The sequence below is a fragment of the Lagopus muta genome, chromosome 6 (assembly GCF_023343835.1).
Source record: "Lagopus muta isolate bLagMut1 chromosome 6, bLagMut1 primary, whole genome shotgun sequence".
Taxonomy (NCBI): Eukaryota; Metazoa; Chordata; class Aves; order Galliformes; family Phasianidae; genus Lagopus; species Lagopus muta.
In genome coordinates this window covers 12080193-12103847 of record NC_064438.1, presented here as the reverse complement: position 1 = coordinate 12103847, position 23655 = coordinate 12080193, and the positions used below count along the sequence as shown (strand labels likewise).

Genomic DNA, 23655 nt, shown 5'->3' with positions numbered 1-23655 from the left:
GCGGAGCTCGGCGAAGCGGAGGGAAGGGGAGCGAACCGCCCCGTCGGAGCTGCGGGAAAAGGCTCCGGGCCCGTCCGGCGGCTCGCGGAGCCCTGCGCCCTTCGCCCCGCAGCGAGGCGACGGGGCTGCTGCCGCGTGCCTTCCGTCGGCGGCCGGGCGCGAGACGCCGGGCGGGAGCTGTTCTGTCAGAACCGCAGTGCAGCGCCCGCAGGACGGGCCCCGGAGCCGCGAGGTGTCGGGCGGGGCTCGGGCGCGGCTATCGGAGCTCGGGCTGAGGCGCGGGGCTGAGCGGGAGGGCGAGCCTTGTCCGAGCGCGCTGCGGGCACGGCGACTGCGGGAAGCGCGTGGCTCCTCAGCTGAGCCTGCGGCCGTGTCTCTGCAGTGACACACCTGAGTTACAGTAAGTGACTCTTTGCGCCTCGGCTCACGTGTGTACATCTGCGTTTCAGGTTTCTCTTTGAGCTCGAGACTCAGTTTACCTTAATTCCAAAGCCGTTGAAGAGATTGACGTCGCTTTGTGAGTAGTGTTGTGCTGCACGTGTAACGGCGCTGCGGCCCTATTGCTTGTGCAATACGGCTGTGTTGCTTCGGGCTGATAGGCATGGCGGTCGGGGATGTGGAAGAGCAGGACGGCTTTGGTAATGTCTCTTAAGGCTGCTTAAGGCTTAAACCCAGAGTCTGGGTTTGGAATATCACTTAAGCTGGGAAGTTTGGGTCTTTCTCCAATACAGAAGTACTGCAGCAGTTCAGCTGTGTGATTTCATTAACTTTATGATTCAGGGAGTTATGGATTCCACGGGCTAAAATTAGCCTCCGTTCTGCAGTTATAAGTGCTGGTGACATTCCTACTCCTTTAAAATCAAAGGCAAAGCTCCCCCTGCAGCAAAGCTGAGAGCATCTCAGAAGGTGACAGAGCATCAGTTGGCGGTCGGGCCCGTGGTCCCCACGCCTGTGGCAGCTCAGATGGGTTGTCACTATGCTGGGTTCTTCTGCTGTTCTATCATTCAATTTTTTGCAAAAATTCCCAATCTTCAGCCCTCATTTTCTACTTACTTACGTGTTTTGAAGTACAGAGATAAGAATTGTTAGTCACATTCTGTCATTACCCCAAAGATCAATTTTTTTTTTTAAAGTAGATGTTTTGGACTCTGTACAAGTTTGTTCTTTCACTGTATCCAGTGCTGAAAAACAATCCACCCCAAGGAGAGCAGCTATTAATCAGCCCTACACATGCAGAAGTGTATCTCCCAGCTGTTCTGAGGCAGAGCAGCAAGCTCATGAAAACACTCCACTGTTATTGTAGAGGCTCTTTGATACGGAAGGAGAGAACAGAATGTTTGTTTTAACCTTTACAGAACAGCTAAAGTAAAAATAATTTGTATTCAAAACAATGTTTTGTATACAGTAAGACAAAACAAGTAAAAATGATAAATAGTTGTATGGTTTAACAGCTGTGCATTGGTTGTCAAGCATTGGTGCTGGCCTTGCTGATCCACTCAAAACACGGAAACTTTCCTCAGATCATTGGTTTAATTTGTGGAAATGCTAATTTTGCTAATATTTACCTAAAGCTACAGCATAATCTGTCACTGTGAGTGTGCATCTAGGTTGTATCTGACCCCAGGACACCAGGAAAAGGCATTTGAGGACTGGCACGCGTAGTGGTTAATTTGGGCAGAGTGGTAACAGATGGTGAGACTTGGACAGGCAATACTGAGAGACTGCCAGTAATTGCCTATGAATGCTCGTAAGTGCATGAGCTCACCTAAGTGGAAAAGTCAGGAGAAAGCCATGACCAGCTGGTGAATTCTGCTCAGGATTGTCTTGCAGTGAAGCTGCCCTTGAGCAGCTTCAACCTGCTTTAACAGGGGTTAGACTAGATCATCTCCCCTGGCCTTCTGGCCTCTATGATTCTGTGAGGATGCATTCCCTGCTGCTGGCACCAAAAGTCCAGTTATCTTTCTAATATTTTGCCCAAGGATAGGTTTGTCCAAAAAGATGTTGTGGGCCAGAAAAAAGCAAAGAACAGTATTCCAAGATGCTCTTCTCAATGTTGTGTGGCCAGAGTGGAGAAGAGGAAGGATATGCCATGATCTTCTCCAAGAGACTTGAAGTGAATTCCACACTCTGGTTGCAGACAGCAGCAAGCTCCCTTTCCCTACAACCACAGGAATTTCTTACGGCAGCATTTGGAAATACACCGCTTTTGATTCCTGTTTGGAAGCCTCTGTTGCTGTAACACATAATTTTAAGCAAAGAATAGGTCTCTTCAGAGCTTCCAGTTTGAATGCTATATTTACTGCAGTGATGCTTCTGTGGCTATACTGGATTATTTGGGCTTGGCTTTGCAAGAACAGATACAGAGTGCATGTATGACCGAGCGTTCAGCAGAGGAAGAGTATCTGTACAGCTGCTCTAAATGCTGTTGACCTTATACCTGTTTTACTCTGACCCTTCATCTCATTTTCACAGGGCATGGTTGAAACAAAGCTGAGAAAAGAGCGGCAGGTTGTACTTCCTGCACTGCGAAGCATGGAGAGGATCATCCTGTACACAGCAGACAGGTACTGATGACAAAGAGATCACAGGCACATGTGCCTCACAGCCTTGTCACATGAACAAGAAAAGCTTTGGTTATCTACGGTACCTGATTTTTTCTTTTTCAGAAGATACACTGGGAAAACAGCTGGCTGTGAGATTACCTAAAAAGAATTGTCTCTTTGGGCAGAATCTGGAAGGTATTTCAGAAGAGAAAGGCCTAAAATCTGAAAGAGTACTGGCATGTTTGGCTACAAAGATAATGAGAGAAGAGCCTCTGAGAAGCACGACCGACAATATTTCAGGGAAGAAGCAGCAGCAAGTAAGTCTCACATTGAAAAGTTTAAGTGTTGGGCTCCTTGTTCTGTTGGAATTCATTTAAGATCTTCAGTACTTGAAACTGATGCCTGTATTGTAGGTTAACAACTCTTAAAGGAGACCGCTGTATATCAAACGTTGCCTACTAGCCATGGAGTTTATAACTCAACTAGCAGTTTTGGTCTGTTCATACTTAGTGAGCTATGTATTAATACTGAGAAGGACGAATTCCATTGCTCTTATTCATGTTGAGTTGCAGTCAGTGGAACTAATTGTTGAATAAGGTATGCTCAGCGTGAGGGTGGGTTTTGGAATCTAGCCCAGATGGAAATATCTGCTGAACTACTGCTGTGTTTGAGAGCAGCCACCCCAAACAGATGAATCCAGCATGTTGCTAAAAGCATTTCAAACCATTCTTGTGGCACAATGCAGTATTTTTACTGGAGAATACAGGAGATGTTTTAAATTTTCCCAACTAAAAGAAGAAAAAAAAAGTTGAGTCATTGTACTAGAAAGATGAGGAAAGCATCAATGCTGTAATCATCTGCCTTGTGTTGCAACACTAACAGAAATTAAGTGGTCTACACAGCTTTACAGCAATGGGTACTTAACTGCAGCTGTGTAAGGGAGTCAAAGCATTTACTGGGAGTGTTTCATTGTGCTTTTTTTCACCTTACTACAGTCTTCTAGCATTTATTTTCATTCTGTGGTCTATTGCTTTCATCTTTAAATTCATCCGTGCAACCTTCTCAATCAGTTACTGGTGTTGTTTCATGTACGTATGCAAAAATCTCTTGGAAAGTACTGTCATGCTTATAATATAAAATGAGGAATACAATGCAAATGCAAAGTACCATTTTTTAATATGGAACTGAATTTATTGTCAAACATTATAGGAACATTGTTTGCAGCATTACATAAAACTAAGAATCTTTCAAGGAAGCAAACCCCAAATGCATAAAATGTGGTATGTAAAAAAAAAAAAACAAACAATTCACAACCTAGCTGCAAACAGCTGATCTAGCCAGCTGCTCTTCCTAGGTGACCTTGGTAGCCAGTATAGTGAAAGAGAGGCACTCCTGTAGGAGGTGAATGGAAGGAATTTAGAATCACAGAATATCCAGGGTTGGTAAAGATCCATGAGGATCATCGAGTCCAACTCCTGACTCCACACAGGACAATGTAAGAGTTAAGCCATGTGCCTAAGAGCATTGGTCTTATTCCTGCTGTGGAGGAAGTATTTGCATCCTTCATCTTGGAGAAGTATACAACTATAGAAACAGCTGGGTTGTAAGTAAATTAATTGGACTATTTATTTTAACTGCTACTATGATAGAAATAAGCAAATAAAACCTTGCCTTAAAGCAAGTCTTTTAAAAAGTCCATTACATTGTGTTAGTATGCTAATATAAAATTTCTAATATAAAATCTGATAATATAAAACTAAATCTTTGAGTTTCCTCCCATATAGACATTTCTTTTTACTAAAGTTTTTTGTTGTTGTTTTTAATAAAAGTTGCATATACTGCTAACATAATTTGCATTAGCTAACCCTATTAAGACAGAAGAGGTCTAGAAGCTTTTGGTTTCTAGGAAGAATTGCATAGGTAAAAATGCAATGAATGCTTATCAATTTCGGTAACTAGCAACCTTGCTGTCATTTAAACAAGACAATGGAATGGGCAGGATTTTGAGCTGTGGCTCAAATGAGAACAAGGGACAGGGTGTAAAGAGGGGGAAGTGAAAAAGCATCGAGTCCCCCGAGTTCTAGTCTCCAGGCCACTCTTCTCTGTGCAGGTCTGCCTTCAGAGCTGGACCACAACGATAAGAGCTACAGCATTAAAGTACCTCCCTCCCGTTTCATTTTTGCTCCCATCCCATCGCTATTACACTGTGGCAGTGTGGCAGTGCAGTGTATGGTTGCATATATTGGCCCTATGCTGTTCCTGTGCTGGGAAAATTCTTTCTGTGGTCGCTTCAGACCCTCTGAAGCTCCTGCACACTGCTGGAGAGGCGGACAGGGGCTGCACTGCTGACTAGACTCTGGCTCTATGCCTGTTCTGAACTCTTTCTGCAACCGGTCCATAAAGAAATCCCCAAGACTATTTCTGCCATCTTGGGAACAATCAAGCCTGCGAGCATTGGTCAGGAGATCTCCCATCATCTTGATCTTCTGGATTTTGGGCCCAATAAATTGTTTCTTGATAGTGCTTGCACTATGAGGGTCTTCATTTTCAATGCTTATGGCATAAAGCTCTTCAAAGTATCGCGTCAGAGTTTTCCACTGCATCATAGCTAGTTCCAGAGCTTTCACCAAACCAACAGCATAGTCATAATTTGGTTTCTAGAAACAAAGACAGAATTACATTTATTTAGAAGAACAGCTCATCTTTCCATACTCACTGTTTCCCTGCAGCTTCCTATCAAGAAGTCACATTAGGATTTAAAACTCCTAGTCTGGAGCATTTCTTTTTAGGATTTTATAACTCCTAGAAAATTAAACCTGGAAATCTAAGGGGATGAATGCAGAGATCTGAAGTACCAACAATATAATGCAAGAAATTAGAGTAACTACTGCTTATTGCAAGTGCTTGAAAGCTCATTCCTTGCTACACACCTGGATGGTTTTAGAACAGTAATGGCCTCCTCTTTCTTGCTGATACTTCATCAAAGCTTCTGCGGCTTTTATCTCTTCCAGAGCTTGATGCAGGAAGAACTTCGAAACATTTGGTAGAGCCACGTGTGACTGATCAAAATATTCACCCTAAAAAAAAAACAAAAAAAAACCCACACCACACAGATTGTTAAGATTTGCTAGAATCCGGGAGATTTTTCCAATGGGACTTTATCTACCCACAATCACTTTGAAGACCTTCATCCAAATTTCTACAATACAGTAAGTTTGGTGTCTTTACTAAAAAGTCTGTTTACTTCTATTACAAATCCCTCTGGCTTTTAATTCTAGAGAGGTAACTGTAATACTGATATAGTACTGTTGTTTGTCTCCAATACTGATGTTCTTTCTTGTTGGCAGAGATCCTTGGAATACAAATAAATTTCAAGGCATAATCCCAGAACAGGGAACATAGGTGAAAAATAAGCTTTCAAAACTATTAAGATGAGGCAAGTGCAAAAGAGAACAAGCACAGTTTTGCATCTTCAACTAGTTCCAACACCCCTTGCCATAGGCAGGGCTGCCTTCACAAGCTTAGACTTCCCGGGACCCCATCCAACCTTGAATGCCTCCAGGAATGGGGCATCTGTGGCTAGCCTGGGCAGCCTGTGCCAGGCCCACACCACCTCCGAAGCTTCTTCCTAGCACCTAGCCTAATTTTCCCCTCTTTTGGTTTAAAGCCACACCTCCTTGTTCTACCACTACCAAACTGTGTAAAAAGCCAGTCCTCTCTCTCTCTGTATGTTCCCTTCAAGTACTGTAAGGCTGCAACAAGGTCTCCCCAGAGGCTTCTCTTCTCCAAGCTGAATAAGCCCAACTCTGTCAGCCTTTCTTCATAGGAGAGGGGCTTCAGTGGAACTGAGGGAATTACAATGTTGTGATCTACTAGTTCCCTAAGCATGCATATGCAGTACAGCACAGCTTTTGCCTCTTGGATGGGCTCTGGACTGGAGCTCTGTTATATGCTTATAGTCTAGGAGGGATACAGGACAAATGCGTGCCCTAATTCTGGAGGCACACCAGGCCAGCTGGATGGGGCTCCGGGCAGCCTGAGCTGGCAGGGGGCAGCCCTGCCCATGGCAGGCAGTTGGGGCTGGGTGGGCTCCCATTTAAGCCATTCTGTGCTTCTATGATTTCATAGGTTTTTCTGCTTCTTCCTATCCTGCTCGCCTTGTTCTGTTGCTGTGTGTAAATACAAAGTAAATGCTTCATCTGTGTTGTTCATCTCTTTAAAAAAACTTGCAGAAAAGTTATGCATGCAAGACAGTGTTTTGTTACTGTGATAACCAGCTGGGATGCCCCAACCTGTGCATGGCAATAAAGCTTCTGAGAGCAGGGCCACGCTGGAATGCTGCATTAACAACCCCCGTTGCGGTAACGAGCCTTGTCCTGCGCTCACTTTCACCTTGCTGTTCACAGAAGCAATGAGATTCCATATTTTGTAGCCACAGAAGGAAAGTTACCATGCCTGCTTAACCGCTCAGGTAAATATTTTATGTACATAATTAACTACTTATAGGATGTTAACGTTTTCAAGTTTTTTTTTTATTTAATTTATCCACCGTCTGTTCTTAACTGAGCAGCACCCACCCCACGCCCCTACCAGCCACCAGGGTCACCCACCCCCGGCCCTCCCGCCGCCTTACCAGCGCCTGCAGGCTGTAGGCGAGCTCCAGCAGGGCGCCGGTCACACCGCACAGGCCCTCCTCCACGGCAGCCGGGAAGTTCTGCCTCACGCGGCTGCCGGGCACCGGGCGGTGCACCGAGCAGGCGGGCAGCGTGAAGCGGGGCCGCTTGGAGCGCGGCTCGGCCATAGTGGGCTCCGCCATGGGGCAGCCGCGCCGCCGCGCCGCCCCGGCTGATATAGCGGCGGGCACCTGGGCCGCACCTCGCCTCCGCCCGCCTCCCGCCCGACCGGGGGAGGAGGGAGCCGCGGCGCCGCCATTTCCTGCGTGCCCGTGGGCGGCGCGCCCTGAGCCCTGCAGGGTCACGTCAGGTGCGTTAGCGGCGCTGCTCTGTTTGCATGGTGGCCCCAAAGCTAGGCTCCTTCAGCCGCCATGTCACGGAGGTGCAGCTCCGCGTGCTGTTCTTTGAGCGTTTGCTTTCAACGCATAGAAGCCGCTGGAGTGGAAATGTGGCCCAACGCCCTGCAGATGGGATAACTTTCACGTGGGATCTTGTGCTGAATCAGCTCAACCATGCGTGCTGCTTTGTGCGATGTATTCTAGCGGCTCGTTCTGCTCCCTCGCAGACCTGTTCTGAGGATTAAGGGCAGCCATGTTAGCCTGTTCCACGCTGTAATTGTAATTGGGTTCGACTGCCTGAGAGCTGGTGGTACGGGTGTGAGAGCTGCTCTGCAGAAACCTGCCTATTTCCACTTTGGTGCCTCCATCTTCCCTCCATCTTCTGCAGTACTCTGCCCTCGTTGTTTAATGTAACTAATCATATTTTAGTGCTTAGAATCACAGAATGGCTTGGGTTGGTGGGGATCTTAAAGCCCACCCAGATTGGACAGCTATGGATTTGATGGGTGGACTGTTTAATGGACAAGGAACTGGCTGTGACATTGTACCTGGAGAGTGGTGGTCAATGGTTCACTGTCCAGGTGGAGATCAATGACAAGTGCCAGTGCCTCAGGTCAGTGCTGTGACCATTGCTGTTCTTCAGCAATGACATCAACAGTGGGATTGAGTGCTCTCAGAAAGTTAGCGGATGACACTAAGCTTTGTGGTTCTGTGGTTCAGTGGACATGCCTAAGGGATGGGTGCTGTTCAGGAGAACCTAGACAGGCTCAAGCAGTGGGCCCAGGCGTGAACCTCATGAGGTTCAACAAAGCCAAAGACAAGGTCTTGGCTTTGGACATGGTGGTGCTGGTGGACAGCAAGCTGGATGTGAGCCAACAGTGTGGCCTTGCAGTGCAGAAAGCCAACTGTATTCTGGGCTGCATCAAAAAGAGCGTGGTCAGAAAGGCAAAGGAGGTGATCCTGCCCCTCTACTATGCGCTGGTGAGACCTCACCTGGAATACTGCATCCAGATGTGGAGTCCTCAGTACAGGAGAGATATGGACCTCTTAGAGCGTGTCCAGAGGAGGGCCACAAAAATGATCCAAGAGGTGGAACACCTCTATAAGGTTCCCTAAGAGGACAGGCTGAGAGAGATGGGGCTGTTCAGCCTGGAGAAGAGGCTCATGGGGATCTCCTCCTGTGGATACCTTCAGGAGATACCTGGGGAGACTTGAGAGCAACCTTTTAGTGTCTAAAGAAGGTCTGTAAGAAAGAAGAGGAACAGACTCTTTAGCAGCATCTGTTGTGATAAGACAAGGGGAAATGGTTTCAAGCTAGAAGAGAGGAGATTTAGACTGGTATTTAGGTAGGGTATTGAGACACTGGAATAGGTTGCCCCAAGAGCTGTTGGATGCCCTGCCCCTGGAGACATTGAAGGTCAGGCTAGGTGGGGCTCTGAGCTGTAGGTGTCCCTATTCATTGCAGGGAAGTTGGATTAGATGGCCTTTAAGGGTCCTTCCCAACTCAAGTGATTCTATGATTCTATAATATCAAGTGTGAAATCAGAATTAAAAGCCAATTAGTACCTCTGGAGAAACTTGTAGTTTATTTTGTTTGGTGGGCCTTTAATGTTCAATTTCTGAGCATAGTAGACTTGATCGCATGCTGTCTTTTGGAAGTTCGTATCTTAAGTTATCGCATGGCAGTGACACAAAGACATTTTTAAGGCCATATAGGAAGCATGGGCCTGCTCTGACTCACTCCAGAATTCCTTAATTCCAGTTATTCCTTAACTCCTTTTTTTTTTTTTTTTCATGAGAACACCGTTTGGTTTGTTTTCCATTCTGCATCGAACTAAAGGAAACACATGCCATTTCTACTGCAATTGTATTTGTTATGGAGAAAATCCATACAATGTAACATAGGGGTTCTTGCTACACAGGGTGAGATGGTGTCACTGATAGTATCTGGATGGTGGACAATACCATCTGTTCCAAAGACATGTGATCTCAAATCTTGGTTTTTAAGTAATGCTGTATTCTAGGAGACAAATGCTTTGTTCAATTTCTTAGTTAGTTACAACATTGCAGCATGGTCTTTAATAAGGGCAACTGTCTGCTATCTGGTGGGGGCTTTTAAGGTAGAGGAACTGCTGGTCAATTGCACTAACCATGAGGGGAAGGCTTCAGGTATTTCTTTCAAACTCTATGCTTTAGAAAAGTTATTAGTCACTTGAGACAAGTGTCCATATATTACTTTCGTACAAGTGAATCAGCTTCAGAACTTTATTCCCACGTGTCCTGAAGTATGAAGATGCCATACAAGAATCCTGAACGAACAGACACCGACGGTGTGGTGGGGATGGATGCTGAGGGAGAGAAGAGCAGATAGTTCTGTGCAAGCCATTGCACACAAGGACTCTGTAAACAGGATTGGTGACAAGACTGGCCCTCCTTATCCCCAAAATCCAGGATTATTTAAATGTGTTACGTTAGGCACATGCCTCAGTTTATTTCTATGATTTGGGATGATATTGACACAGCACATTTTAAAGCGCTCAAAGTGGTATGCCAGAGTGGGAGCCCAAGCAACCACAGCATGGTATGCAGGAGTGCAGTTCATGTTCCAGAAAAAGAAGCTCTCATACAACACACCCCTCCTATGAATTTGTTGGCTGAGAGTAGCAGAGAAGACAGAGTTATTGTCAAAAGGCTTCAGCAGTCACCTGAAAATATTTTTCTGCTGCGAGTGCTTTGCAAATATTTAATTGTATCTGGCTGCTTTCTGCCTTGATTCTCTGTCATTTGAAGTTGTACTTTGGAGATCGCATTGTATGTTCTGTAACCACAGGTAGCAAAAATTGTGGCTGTTGCTTCTGTCCAGCCACCATCTGTTAGCTGCTTTATAGCTGTGTGCTTTGTAAGTGATCTATCAAATGCCACCAAATATTTTTCATATGTGATCATTCTGTGCCCATCAATAGCAATAATGAAGATTGAAGGCTACATGAACAAAAAGCTGTAAATAAATGTGTGATATGTATGCCTGTAAATTAGCCTTCTTCATTCATAATTTTATTTCATAATTAAGTGAAACCTAAGCTCTCTGGCAGGAAATGGAGAATGATTCATATGAACACCCGTGAATTCATAATCTCTTCTATTGGACATGAAGTCACTTTACCCATTTATCCATATGCTTTGCTACGCTCAACAGGTGCTTCATTTCACTGTTTTGTCTGATCCCACTCTGTTTTATTTCCCGTTTTCCATGGAAGAAAAGCCAGCAAGACTTCTGAGTTCTTTGCTTTTTTGTTCTGTATGACTCATAGAGTTAAAAAAGCAGCCTGAAATCTGGGCTTTCTTAAAAATGGTCTTACAGTCATCAACAAAACGTGGGGTGGCCCTGGGATGACTGTAGCCCTGTGACTGAGCTGTGAGTTGGTCATTCTGGGATATATTTTCTACTTTTGTGTCTCCGAGCAAATGTGAAGTGTTCAGAAAGGTCTGCTTTGCTGTAATGGTGTGAAATCAGTATGCTTTAGCGATACAAGGTAAGAGCTTCTCAAAAGTACAAGCTAGAATGTAGTTCCTCTGAAGTATCTTGATGTCAAACAGAGCAGACAGGAGCCTATTTTGGGGGCTCGTATGTGCTGGACATTACTGTGTGACTGTGCAGTATCTACTATTTATGTATACCATTTACTAAGGCCAGATATCACACTGAAATCCTGTATGCAACTATTTGGATTCATTTTGAAGTCATTTTTTAAGTGTATTTTTCTGGAGCTTGCCTCAAATACTCCAAAGCTTTGTTTTTGTTGCTTTCCTTTTCTAGAGAATTTTCTTCCGTTTTCTTCTGTTCACCGATGCTTTTCCATATGCAAACCATATTGCAGTGCTAGAAGTCAGCTGAGGTGTGCAAGCATGTTTTTCAGTTGTCATGGAATGTCTTGCTGACCATCATCTAGTTTTCCCACTTGGCAACAGTAGCAGAATAAACTTGTGACACTGTTTGCAGCTGTGATGTAAGCTTTATCTTGGTTAGTTTTGTTCCATGGTTTTCTTTTTACTTAAGCCTGCATCACGTGAGTATGGAGAATTTGGCTGATCCATCTTTCTTCTTCTGCAATGAAGTTCTTTTGTAAAGAACTTTCAAACACTGGATAATTGAAACCACTGTGTTATTTAGAGAAATCTTTGCTGATTAAAATTGTCCTTATCTTTAACCTTGTGTATTGGAGCAGGTCTAGAAGGGCTTCCTAATTCATGCAGCTTCCTCTTTGCAGTACCTAAGTGAGGCTCTCTGTAATTAATGCTGTCTTTTCCCTTCCTGCTTAAGAGTGTACTTCAGGTAGCCTGGAGCGGAGATGAGGCAGCCCTAGCTTGTCTCTGGCAGGCTAAGCACGGGCCTTGTTGGAACCTCTGTGACTGTGCATGCTCATAGGCTCCTTAATGCTGGCTTCTCTGGTAAAACTGCACTGCAGACACTACTAATTTGTGGCCACCAGCTGTATAGCTCCAGTTTCTCTTAAGCACATGTCGCTCTTTCCAAAGTAGAGTTACTTTTTGGCAATTTACCTACACCAAGTTTCATCTCCAGTCACTCCTCCTCTGAGATACTGCAATTGTTATTTCAAGTTATATTTTAAAAAGCATTGGACAGCAGACTTGAGGCTTGTGAGTGCGATCTGTCCATGGTACATTGTAATTCCAGTCACTTTTTGGAGGATGGAGCTACTGGGTCTTAGAGCTGGAGCAAGTATAAAGGGATTCTGAGGAATTTCTAAAAACATGTGGTGTGCCCCAGGCAATGCATTACATAAGGGGTTTGTGCAATCCCCAACTGCCTGGAGTCTCTCACGGTTTGTAGCCCTTCCCCTTCTTGTTCTGCTTTTCTTTGCACAGATACGAATAAGAATCTGTGCTTGTTTTCAGACAAATGAGAAAATAAGACTTGACGTTTTGGAAGAGGCACTGCCCTTTTCTGGTACAGTTTGTGCCACTGAAGTCAGTGACTGCAGGTAATGCCTTCCAGGCAGTGTGAACTCTAGTAGGTGCACTCTATGCTCAGCAGCCCTTGAAAGAGCATCAGACATCTTTGAGATGAGCATGAGCAGATGCACTCTGTACTTGTTCACAGAGTTTGAGACTGCAGTAATATTTGCCAGTAGTAAACAACATCTTCTGATGAAAGTCCAGGAACCCTTTATTGTCTTGCTGCTCTATGTCACTGACAATCAATGTTCGTAGAGTTCCTGCTGGTACCAAGAGCACCTGCTTCCAAAATGCAGGTACTCCAGGGAGTTGAATGGTTTGACTGATGCCCTTTACTGTTTGACTAAAGAGGGAAGGCATTGAGGCCACAGTTGTGGAGAGAGGTGTGCAAGATGTTGCAGGTGTTTGCATTCACCAAAAAGTTGAGAGCGAGCCATATTCACAGTTTTTATTTGGGGAAAAGCCTTCTGAAAGTTTCTATGAAGCTGAGCTTCTTTTTTTTCTTTCTTTCTTTTTTAACTTTAAAGTGTACTTTCATCAGGTAAATGTTTTAAATTTGGGATTCATATGGGTTTGGATCAGAGCAGCCCTGTGGAGAGAGACTTGGGGGTCTTGATGGACAGAAAGCTGGATGTGAGCCAGCACTGTACTCATGCAGCCTGGAAGGCCAACCGTATCCTGAGCTGCATCAATGGAGGGGTGGCAGCAGCAAGAGGGAGAAGATTGTCCCCCTCTATTCTGCCCTTGTGAGGCCCCATCTGGCCTCACATTCAGGCCTGGAGGCTGCAGCACAAGAAAGACATGGAGCTGTTGGAGTGTATTCAGAGAAGGGTCACAAAGCTGATCAAAGGGCTGGAGCACCTCTGCTGTGAAAATTTGAGCTGAGGGCTTGTTCAGCTTGGAGAAGAGAATGCTCCGGGGGCACCTCATTGCTGCCTTCCAGTACATGAAAGGAGCATACAAGCAGAAGGGGAACCAGCTTTTTACATGGTCTGATAGTGACAGGACAAGGTGGAATGGCTTAAAACTAAAGAGATGAGATTTAGGTTAGACATTAGTTTGACATTAGACAATATGTTTTTTGCTCAAAGTGGTGAGGCCCTGGCACAGCTGTGGATACCCCATCCCTGGAGGTATACAAGGTCAGGCTGGATGGGGCCCTGGGCAGCCTGAGCTGGTGGCACAACCACCACAGCAGGGGGGGTTGGAGCTAGATGATCTTTAGGGTCCCTTCCATCCCAAGCCATTCTATGATTCTATGATTTTATGATTTAGTGGAGGTGAGTCAGACAAAACAGAAGTGGATAACTTCCTTCAAACATCTGACCTTAAAGACTGTGCTAAACTCCAGTGAAGTGAAGGTGTAGATCATTAGGATATTTATTTCCCTATCACATTTTGCCTAATTTTAATGATTTTCAATATATTATAAGGTTCTTACAGTGATAGGTGTTAGATTGTTGTCTGTTTGTGGCAAATCCTTCTGTGCAGCTCAGGCAGATTGATTTTGATTTCATTATCTTTGTGCAGAGGACCTGTTGATTTGGGCGTTAGCCTGATTTCCTCGTAATTATGAGATATAACATAGGGTGGATCTGGCTCATCTCACTTAAGGCAGCCAGCAACATTAACTGGTAACTCTTGGAAAGTTACTCTGGTCTGTAGGACTTTGTGGCATTGCCCACAGCGATGCGCTCAAGGGCTTTCCTTCTTGATTTTTAAACCACTAGCTCCCATTGCTATCGTTTGTGTAATTCAGAAATTACTGTGCTGAGCATTTAACGCTCTCACAGAACGGTTTGTTCTCCGCTTGAAATCCCACATACCAAGCGCCTGCCTGAGGCAAAGACAAAAATCTTAGCTTTGATACTCCAAAATGGGCTGCGTAAATCCTGTGCAGCTGGTCTGCGTAAAATGTGCCCAGTGACAGCACGCCACGGAGAGGATTGGAAGGGTTCCTCTTTCTGGGTCTCTCGGATGCTGGTAGGGTCTTACTGCTTGTGCTGTGCAAGGCAGTGACAGAGCGGTATCAGAGTGCTCAGTGTTCAGGGTGTGATCACATGCAGCTCCCTCAGGCATATGTGTGGACAAAACAGATGCATAACTGGGCCATGTTGCCTTCTTTTGTATATTTAGATATGCTTTGATATTTTCCAACTTTGGAGCTGTGGTTAAAGCCTCAAAGGGAATCCAGGAGTCCACAGCAGCTGAGCCTGTGTTTCTAGCACAGGGCGTTCCTGCCGTGCTGTGAGTGTGGTGAGCAAATGGTGTCAGTGATCATGAACTGCAGTGTTTGTCAACTCAGATTCTCTGAGTCTTATTTAAATGTGAAAGCCAACACAGTAGCACTGATACTTGTGCGTATTTGTGGTGAGGTCAATGACTGTTTGGATTTGAGATTGTTTTTTCTGCCTGTGCCATTCTGGCCACCAGCTCTGCTCCTTGAACTGACTCTACTTTGCTTCTTTCTGTAATATAATCCAGCTGGGACGTGGTCCCAAGTGGAAAGTGACTCAAACCAATCAAACCTCAGAAGGTCACAAATGAAAAGAGATGCAGTTCAGGGAAATAAATGTTAGAATACAAAGTTAGGCAAGTTGTGACTGGTGAATATGAGCAGCTTGTAGCAAGGCTGTGTTTTCCCCTAACAGTGCATTGAAGCACTTTGGAAAGCCTACTTTTGCTCATGTTTTATGGACTGCTCCTGGCAGTGTCCTGCAAGGCTACCTGTGTGAGTCTTGCTCTGTGCTCAGGCTGGAGAGAGCTCCCTGGTTCTCCTGAAACAGGCACTGGGGTCACTGCCAGGAGTGAGACCAAATGTGTGAAACTGTTGTGTAGAGCTCGGTGTGGCAGCACTCAGGAAGGAGAAATCATGGAGGCTTTCGTTAACCCAAACCAATCGTAAGGTGCTGAGAGTACAAAAAGGGATTTGTACACGTTGCTTCATAAATCAGCTTCTGGCAAAAAAAGATAAGAAGAAAATTTTCTTTGGAGCCAGCTGAGCCAATAACTGCTTCTGGCAGGATTCCTGCATGCTTTCCAGATCATTTTGTCATGGCCATTGATTGAAATAAAACACTGGGCACATGGACCACTGGCCAGAGCAAGTATGTGGCCATTGTTGTGATGCCTGGGCTGACAGACTTCTCTTAAGGGGCTCCGAGGGATTTTGTCTGATGTGTCCCAGAATGGGATCGTCCATGTTTCTGTGGAAGGATGCTCGTGGTCTACAATCTGTGATGCAAACAGGACTGAGAGACACGTCTTGTGAGGCAGCAGTAAGGCCGTGGTAAATGGCAGAGGGAGGGTAGTGAAGTTTGCCATGTGTAGCTTGTGACTTGTAGCTGTTTGCTTTGAAGCAGGAGACAGGAAGATTTTCTTTCCTTTTTAAAGGAAGATCGGTGCAGAGCAAAGATAGGTGAAAAGTTCCGAGGAAAACTAAACAGAGAGGCAGCACTAAGAGCAGGCCAGATCTTTCACTGGTGTATATGAGCATTACTCATACAACTTAAAGAGAGTACATGATTGAACTGAGCATGTACCAGCTGAGGACCTGGCCCATAATGTTCTTTATAAAGATCTGATTCCTCCCCAAATAGTTTTTCCCTCTCTCTTCAAAGAGGCACCTGTTGTTGGAGGAGCTGGTGATGATACTGGATTAGCGTACATGCGGTCAGCCCGCTTGGCCTCGGCCCTTTGGACCCAAAATGAACTCCAGCTGCTGTGCCCGGAGCAGGTGCTTCATCCAGCCTGAGCAGCTGTTTGAATGCACAGTGTCCTGGCCAATAGGCGGGGTGAGTCCTCTGAACTACCAGGGGAAGAGCTGGTCAGCAGGAGGCAAGGAAAAGGCACTGTGCCGCAGAGTTGTGCTTCTTATACCCAGCGTTCAGCAGGGAGACAGTGTTCCAGCATATCATGGTGGAAATGGGAAACAGTGGCTGGCATTCTGCATGCAACATGCCTGCATGACCCAGTGATGGATGCTGGTTCCCAAAATGAGAGACCAGCAGGACCCTGACAAATGCTGGATCTGTAAGATGCTGAATCTGTCTTGTCAGTTATGTGGCCTTGTGTGAGACTGCTGCTGGCATCTAACAGTTATTCAGTGTTTACAGCCATTGGTTCAAAGCTTTAAAAGCTGCCTGGCAGAGGTGAGATAGGTGCAGAGCAGCATGCAGGGTGATACCTGTGAGGTGTGACAGCCAAAACCAGCAGCAAGGGAAGATGATAAAAGCAGAGGGAAATGGGTTAAGATGCAGCCACAGGAGTGCAGGGGACTGTGCCAGGTCAGTGGAGGGTGAGGAGACGTGTGGGCATTCAGAGATAGGGAAGGTTGGAAGGCAGCAGCCAGAGTTTGAGGAAGGAGTATAGAAAGGCAATGCCAAAGGTAGAGCAGTGGTAACCTGGGGAAGGCTAGACTGAAGGGAGCAGGGCAAGGATGCATGTTTCTTCTTTCTACATTGCATATGGTTTTGGTCAGATCCTATCAGCCTGGCTTCTCATTCTGCGTGCCTCTGCTAATTGCTCAAGCAAGCTCTCAGTGAACTCCCATATTTCATTTTTCATTACAGTGTGGCGCAAACCCAGGAGAAAAACATGAATATTAGAGGCCTTTCTTTGTCAGGAAATGGGATTTCCGCAGGTGCTCAGTTGCAAATACTGTGCATGCTTCTAAGGCTTGGCATATGGCATTGCTGAATCCTGATTCAGGATGCAAGAATGTCTCGTGGCCCCTGCCATGTAAACTGTTGTCCGCCCATGTTTGGAAGTCAGCCCTCAGTGATGGCACTAGACAAGTATGGGTGAAATGAGCAGCTTGACTTCAGCACGGAGCAAGACTTGTTGAACACTGTAAGTACAGATGGCCCAATTCACATTTTGAATAATGAATATTTTGTCTTTTTGTGCAGCTAGTGGTAAGAAGTTCTACAGCCCTTCTTCAGCTCCTTTCTGCCATCCCAGGATTTGAAAGAGTGATGAAGTATTTCATCCCTTCACAGGATTGGGTAAGCTTAGTAACTGTAATGTTCATATGGAATTACATACTAAAACTCCAGATAGCCAGATGCATTGATTTAAGATCATCTATGTGGTTGCAGGGAAATTATTGCCATTTTATTTTACTTACCACTTGGATTAGTTAGGTTATCCAGCTGACTTCAGTTTGCTCTTTTGAACTAAAAACTGCTTGTCCTGCTACAGACCTGTACAGTTTCTTTCCCAGTGTAGTTCTTCTACAGGTATTCCTCCTGTATTTATTGCTTCCACATTAAAATTAGAAGCTTAGAGAAATAACGTCAAAAGCTGGCTCTCTCTACATGAAAGAAGTACTAAAGGCTTTTAGAAAAATAGATGCATTAGAAATAGGTGGTATCTGCTCATTCTGTGCTCACAGCTTTTGGGCCTGTCACTGGAAAGAAACGCTGTGTGACTCTTAAAAGTGCATGAGGTCCATGGAGAAGGCAGCCATTCTCCTGTTTATCATCCCTGTGTTTTAACCACTGCAGGCTTATAGTGGGGAACAGTAGTTCCCCACTGTCTCCTTATCTGCCCAGTGGCATGGCTGGGTGCTACACACCCCCAGTACTTCTTCACTGGGGATGGAGTGGTAAGTGTTCCCCAGCTTTCTTGCACTGTGGTATTAACTCAGCAAAGTGGAAGTTCAACTTTCTACTCCTTTTAGTGTAGTAAATATGAAAAAAAGCTCCCCACCAAAAAGACCCACACCAAATGCCATTCTCAGAGCAGCCTGATCTGCATTTAAATATGGCAGTACATATAATCTCACTTCCCAGAGATTTTTAACCACTTCAATTGTGGGTAGGATTTTTTTGAGCACCTTCCCGATGCTGATTTAAATGGAATTAACTTTGAAGATCTGAGCTGGTGTGAGGAACAGAGTGAAGCATTTTAGATGTCATAACTTATTAATTGCTGGATTAAGACGAAGGAAGAAAAGAGATTTTTAGCAGCCCTCCGTGTTTTGGGCATCTGGAAGACAGAGTGTTTGACGTCATGTGAGACCTATGTTATGCTGCTGAGGAATTTGCAATTCAAGATCAAAAATACTGTAAGTGCCCTTTTACCATACAGCCGACAATTAGTTTGCTGCCAGTAAGAAAAACAATCATTAAGTGGTAAGTGAAAGTAGTATCAGAAATGGACTCTGACAGAGTGGCAACATACAGTTAGGCTGAGGGACATTCTTCACACCTGCTGTGGTGCATAACAGTAGCTGGCTGAGTTAACCCATGGCTCTACAAGCAGAGCATTGTGCTGTGACACAGCCTGGACAGCGATTGAATTACACACCGATTAGGTCCTGGGCTTCTCTCTGTCAGTGTGGACAATGAAGAATCAGAGAAGTGGACATGAGAGCTTTAGCAGGCCTTGTGCTCTCGCAGGGAGGAGGATTAGTTTGTAAATGGTAAATTGTGTTGGGGCCAGCAGTCGTAAAACTGAGCTCTGCCCTTCTGCTGCCTCAAAGGCACAGGCTTTGCAGAAAACCCCTTCTCCCCCCTGCTTCGACCGCCTGCTGTGATCTGGGGAGGGGTGGACATGTAGACTCTGCTCCTCCTTTTCTCTCCCAAAGAAGGCAGAAGGTGCTGGTGCATTCATATGAACTTTGCCCATCACTGTCTCTTTCTGTCTTCTGTTAAAAAGGGCATGGGATTAAACAAATCAGTCTTCTGCCATTTCCACATGGTTGCAGAAGTTTGTGATTTACCTCTCTTACTGAGGTGCTGCTGGCTTGTTTACTGCCTGGTGATGGTGTCCCTAAGAGCTGATTTAACCCAAAGTATATCCTTATTCAGGAGGTCTACGACAGGTTGAAGCGTTGCAAGCGTTGCATCCTTTCCCTCTTGTTATCTGGTCCCACGTGACTGCAGAGCCTGTGCTGTGCTCTTAGCTCACCCTGCAAATGCTTCTTGCAGTGGAAGTAAGACTTCACATGTGATAACAATATTATTTGGGTTTATTCTTGCTTTGATTCCACTGGGACCAGTTGCTCTACACACAGGTGTTAAAGGTGGCAAATCCTCTTACATCCTCTTCCACTTTTCGTTGAAAAGTTTATGGCACATCAACCGCTTTGTTTTTTTTTGGAGAGGCTGAGCTTTTATTGTTTTAAGAAAAGCAGGTTAAACACAAACAGGAGAAACAACTGCATCACATGTTGTGGTTGGGAGTGCAGAGCATTTGCGTTCCATCTGATCTTGTGCTTCCACTCCCTGCACATACTGAATGCAACAGCTACTGGCACAAGTGTAAGCACAGAGATGGGCAGGAGTAGTTTGCAGTGCCAGACATTTTCCTTACGGGATCATCCAGTTTTCTGGAACCAAAGATTTCCCTATGGTAAAGCTGACATCTTAAAGGATTGTAGGAGGTAGAAGGATGTGACTGCACTTGACCTGAACTCGGTCTGTGATTCTGCAGCTATCTTGAAGTTTGCCAGTGAATAATGAAGTATATGATAAATGAAAATATGACTAATTAATCTGCAATCACAAAAAAAAAAAAAAGTCTAAAAAATCCTGTCTTTCTTTAAAAATCCTTACCTTTCAAATAAGCTGAATGCCTATTGACCCTGTATCATCACAGTGAAATTCAACAGGGATGTTCTTGCTAGCGGACTAAGAATACAGATCTGATTGCATATGTGGAAAACTATTTTCTTCTGGTATTCTTTGCTACTGTAATAAACCATACTATCTCTCCCTCTAGACTTTATCTCACCTGTTTATAGTGTTGGCATTTTTCTTTTTCAAGCTGGGAAGCAAGTAATACCAAAATACTGTAAGATTGTAAACGGGGCTTTCTGGTTATGTCATTTAAAAATAATTCTTTGTGTTCTCTAGTTGGAACTGAGAAAAAAAAACAAACATATTTCATATTCTTAAAAGCAGTAGCAGATTTACTGTAATGCACCAGTTCAGAGCAATTTGTTCATATACTGCAAGTTCCAGAAAACCCCTCAAATTCTTTCAGCTATCTAATAGATGGGAAATTACCAGTACCTCCCAAAAGGTGCTAACAACTGTGTGTGATATGTAGAAGTTGGCTTGGGTTGGTTGATTTTCCTTTTTCCTTTTTTTTTTTTTTTTTAAAGCTCAATAAAAAGTCATACATGGGATGAATTCAGCTGTTGTTCAACACAGTCAGTAGGGATTGCTTATGGTTCGCTTTCAAAAACAGAGAAATAGAGAAAAACAGAGAATTATTCTAAGTAGCCACTGTTTTGTTCAAATTTCGAAGGTATGTTATTTCGAAGGTATGTTTTAAAGAAAAACAATGAAAAATAGTCATTCAGTAGTGCTGGTACAGGATTGACAAAGGTTAACACCGCTGACATCATGCTGGAACTGCATAGCATTTTGTCAGTGGTTATTAATGCTCTGCTGCTGGGAGACAGACAGTGCCAGCTGCCAGTTGGTGTGATGCTTCTCTGTGGGTGCGCCTCAGCCTCTGCTCCAAAAGGCTGTGAGTGTCTGAGGATCTGCTCCCTGCCTAGTCATCACTGCTCTGGCACAGGAGTAGAGGAGATGGTGCTACTGAGCCATGTTCAGAAGGCACAGATGACTTGTGTTACTCAGATGTTCAAGACTAAAGACCTTTGGAAGGAAATAAACCTGGAAGTTCAGACAAACGTGAGAATTGTGTCATCAGACTTGGAGGAGAAGCCTATGTTATTTAAGAGTGCCTTAGAGTTTTGGACACCAGAGGAAAGAAGTCAGAAATGGTATGGAGTGAAGGAGAAAAGCCCTTGGGAGGAAGGAGGAGGAACTTTGTAATGGCAGAATGATGTTGAATGTGGAACAATTAATGATCTTTGACTACACCGTATTCATTATACATCCAGATTTGTAGGTTTAGCTCACTCACTTGGGGCTAGCTATTACTTTGTGTGATACCTTTCAATTACATCCACCATAAGGGAATGAAACAGATATGTAAAGGTGCAATACGTCAGTGTAGCATATCAAATTGAGAAAGGCATTTTTAGCAGTCTGTACCAAGCACAGGTTTAAGCCAATGTTAGATTATTCCTTAAGGATATTGTTATTATGACAAATCTGAAAGGAGCTAAAAGCATTTCAGTAGATGAAAAAAAAGGAAGCTTTTATTTCCTTTGCACAGCCTGGAACCAAAGCAGGATGGTCAGCTTACACAGCCCTGCTTCATACCATGCAAGCACACTGGTCAGTGTCAGCAGAATGCTCAAAGCTGTGAGTACAGAGGGACCAGCTCATCAGGCTGCTCCACATCTGTAAATGCTGAAGTATGCTAGGACTAGGGAAAGATCTGGCTGCATCCATCTAATGGGCACCAGCAGGGTGCAGTTTTTTTGTTTTTTTTTTTTTTTTTGCTCCTGTTTGGTTTCTGTAGAACAGATTTGTCGTAGATTTAAAATGCTGTGTATGTATGTTCCTACTAAAGCCCTCGCAGTGCTAACTCAGATCATGAGATTTTGAAGGAATCATTTGCGCACCAGTGATTTTTCTTAAGATAATTACGCCACTTAAATGGTAAACTAACATATGTCATCTGCATTATTTCCAGTTTATACCTCAAAAGAAGCAGGTATTTCATATGGCAATGCAGGGTCATGGAGGAGTTGACAGCACTGGAATTGAAACAAGGTATTTCAAAAAGACTGTGACTCTCTGAAGTGTGGACATTGAGAGGCAGCCCCTCTTGGTTTTGACTTTGACGCTGGCCCTGATTTGAGCAGGAGGTTGGACTAAAGGACATCTCAGCTTCAATTATTTTGTACTCGGAAAGGAAACAGTCTCCTAATTCTGGTTCAAATAATTTTATTAAGCTCCTGTGAAATCCATCCAACCTAGGTTTTATGTTACAGTTTTCACGTGGATTTTTATGTCTTTATTTACCATCTGAGGATCAGCATTATGGAGAAGATCGCAACTGTAGTTCTCGTAGAGGAATATGTAAAGGAAAAACACGAATAATACACTGAGATTGTCCAGCTGTGAAAGGCCTGATGGTCCAAGGACACTGTGATGACAACTGCAGTGCCACACAGTCTATTGTATTCTCTTTGGTACTAAGATAAAAAACAAAACACATCATTGCCTACAGGTCTTTTCTAAAAGAGAGATGAACATTTGAGTGCAAGAACCTCAAGTTCAGGAACACAATTCAATTTTTAGTTTTGCACACCAATAAATTATTAGAATTAAATGGAAAAATCCATGTAATCTGCACGTGCTTACCAATTATCTAGCTTGATACCCAAACAGTGACTTGTATGGACAACTTCGGGCAGTTTTACACAAGCAGTCTATAATCAGTTGCCTAATCCTCACTGCATCATCCCACACCAAACCAGCAGGAGCAGCAGCCGAAGAAGAGCAGTTATTCCCCTCCACACAGCACCTGAGAGATGGCATCTGAAGCATCATGGTCTTACTGGTGCAAGATAGATATTGTTGTGCTGGAACAGGCCACCAGAGCGAAGAGGGGCTGGGGCACACGCAACACCCAGAGCTGGGCCTGTTCAGCCTGGAAGAGAAGGCAGAGCAGACATCTTGTCTACCACTGCCTACAGCCACTTGCTGTGGGGTGGGGGAGTACATGGAGGTAAGGGCTGGGCTTGGACAGAGGGAGAGGGAACAAACCCACCCCAGTGGAGCAAGGGAATTTCCAGCTGGGTGCTTGACAAAAGTACTCCTCAGAGCATGCTAGGCTTTGGAGCAGGAGCCCAGAGAGGAGGTGGAATCATTTTAATGGTAGTTAATTAAAATAACTCATTGTACTTTCCAATAGCCCAAAGTTTTTTGGATAATTACAAAAATGTATCGTAAAAAATCACCTAACTCCAAACATGACTTTTTTGAAGAGCAGCTGAGAGAAAAAAAGACTGGAATTCTGTATTTCTTCAAGAAACAAGCTCTTGCTCATTGACCTCTTAGCATTTGATTACTCTTGTTCTCTGCTGGTAAATAACATTTGCAAGGTCTCAGTTGCAGACCAGGCTTTCCATTTGCAATTAGTATCTCTGGGGACCAAACAAAAGCAGAATGAACCCACAGAAGCCCCTGCTCTCTCAGCACAGCTGGGGTAGCACACTTTAGAGCCAAGCAGCCCCCACCACCTGGT

The 23655-nt window shown here is 44.5% G+C and overlaps 1 protein-coding gene and 1 long non-coding RNA gene across 11 annotated transcripts in view; one reads left to right on the top strand and one right to left on the bottom strand.

The window, feature by feature from the left end:
- Positions 1–23655, top strand: part of LOC125694780 (uncharacterized) — a 43897-nt gene that overhangs the window by 636 nt on the left and 19606 nt on the right. For 5 of the 10 annotated variants that reach the window (XR_007377710.1, XR_007377705.1, XR_007377712.1 and 2 more), the window contains exons 2-8: positions 450–517; positions 2473–2564; positions 2667–2860; positions 5555–5752; positions 6950–7014; positions 17442–17537; positions 22096–23136. This is a non-coding gene — a long non-coding RNA (uncharacterized LOC125694780). Of the gene's footprint in view, positions 1–19; positions 401–449; positions 518–2472; positions 2565–2666; positions 2861–5554; positions 5753–6949; positions 7015–17441; positions 17538–22095; positions 23137–23655 lie in introns of those variants that run through there. The other 5 variants (XR_007377709.1, XR_007377704.1, XR_007377708.1 and 2 more) reach the window with 4 other exon arrangements.
- LOC125694777 (ferritin light chain-like) lies at positions 3405–7485 on the bottom strand. Its single transcript, XM_048948457.1, has 3 exons — positions 7177–7485; positions 5474–5620; positions 3405–5200 (listed from the first exon to the last, which is right to left on the bottom strand). Exons 1-3 carry the CDS (start codon positions 7357–7359, stop codon positions 4688–4690), a joined length of 843 nt encoding a protein of 280 aa, XP_048804414.1. The 5' UTR covers positions 7360–7485; the 3' UTR covers positions 3405–4687.

Coding starts and splice junctions, on each gene's coding strand:
- LOC125694777 (XM_048948457.1), bottom strand. CDS start 7,359: ATGGCGGAGCCCACTATGGCCGAGCCGCGCTCCAAGCGGCCCCGCTTC. Junction 5,621..7,176: donor CCTACAGCCTGCAGGCGCTG/GTAAGGCGGCGG, acceptor TTTTTTTTTTAG/GGTGAATATTTTGATCAGTC. Junction 5,201..5,473: donor ACTGTTCTAAAACCATCCAG/GTGTGTAGCAAG, acceptor CTTTGTTTCTAG/AAACCAAATTATGACTATGC.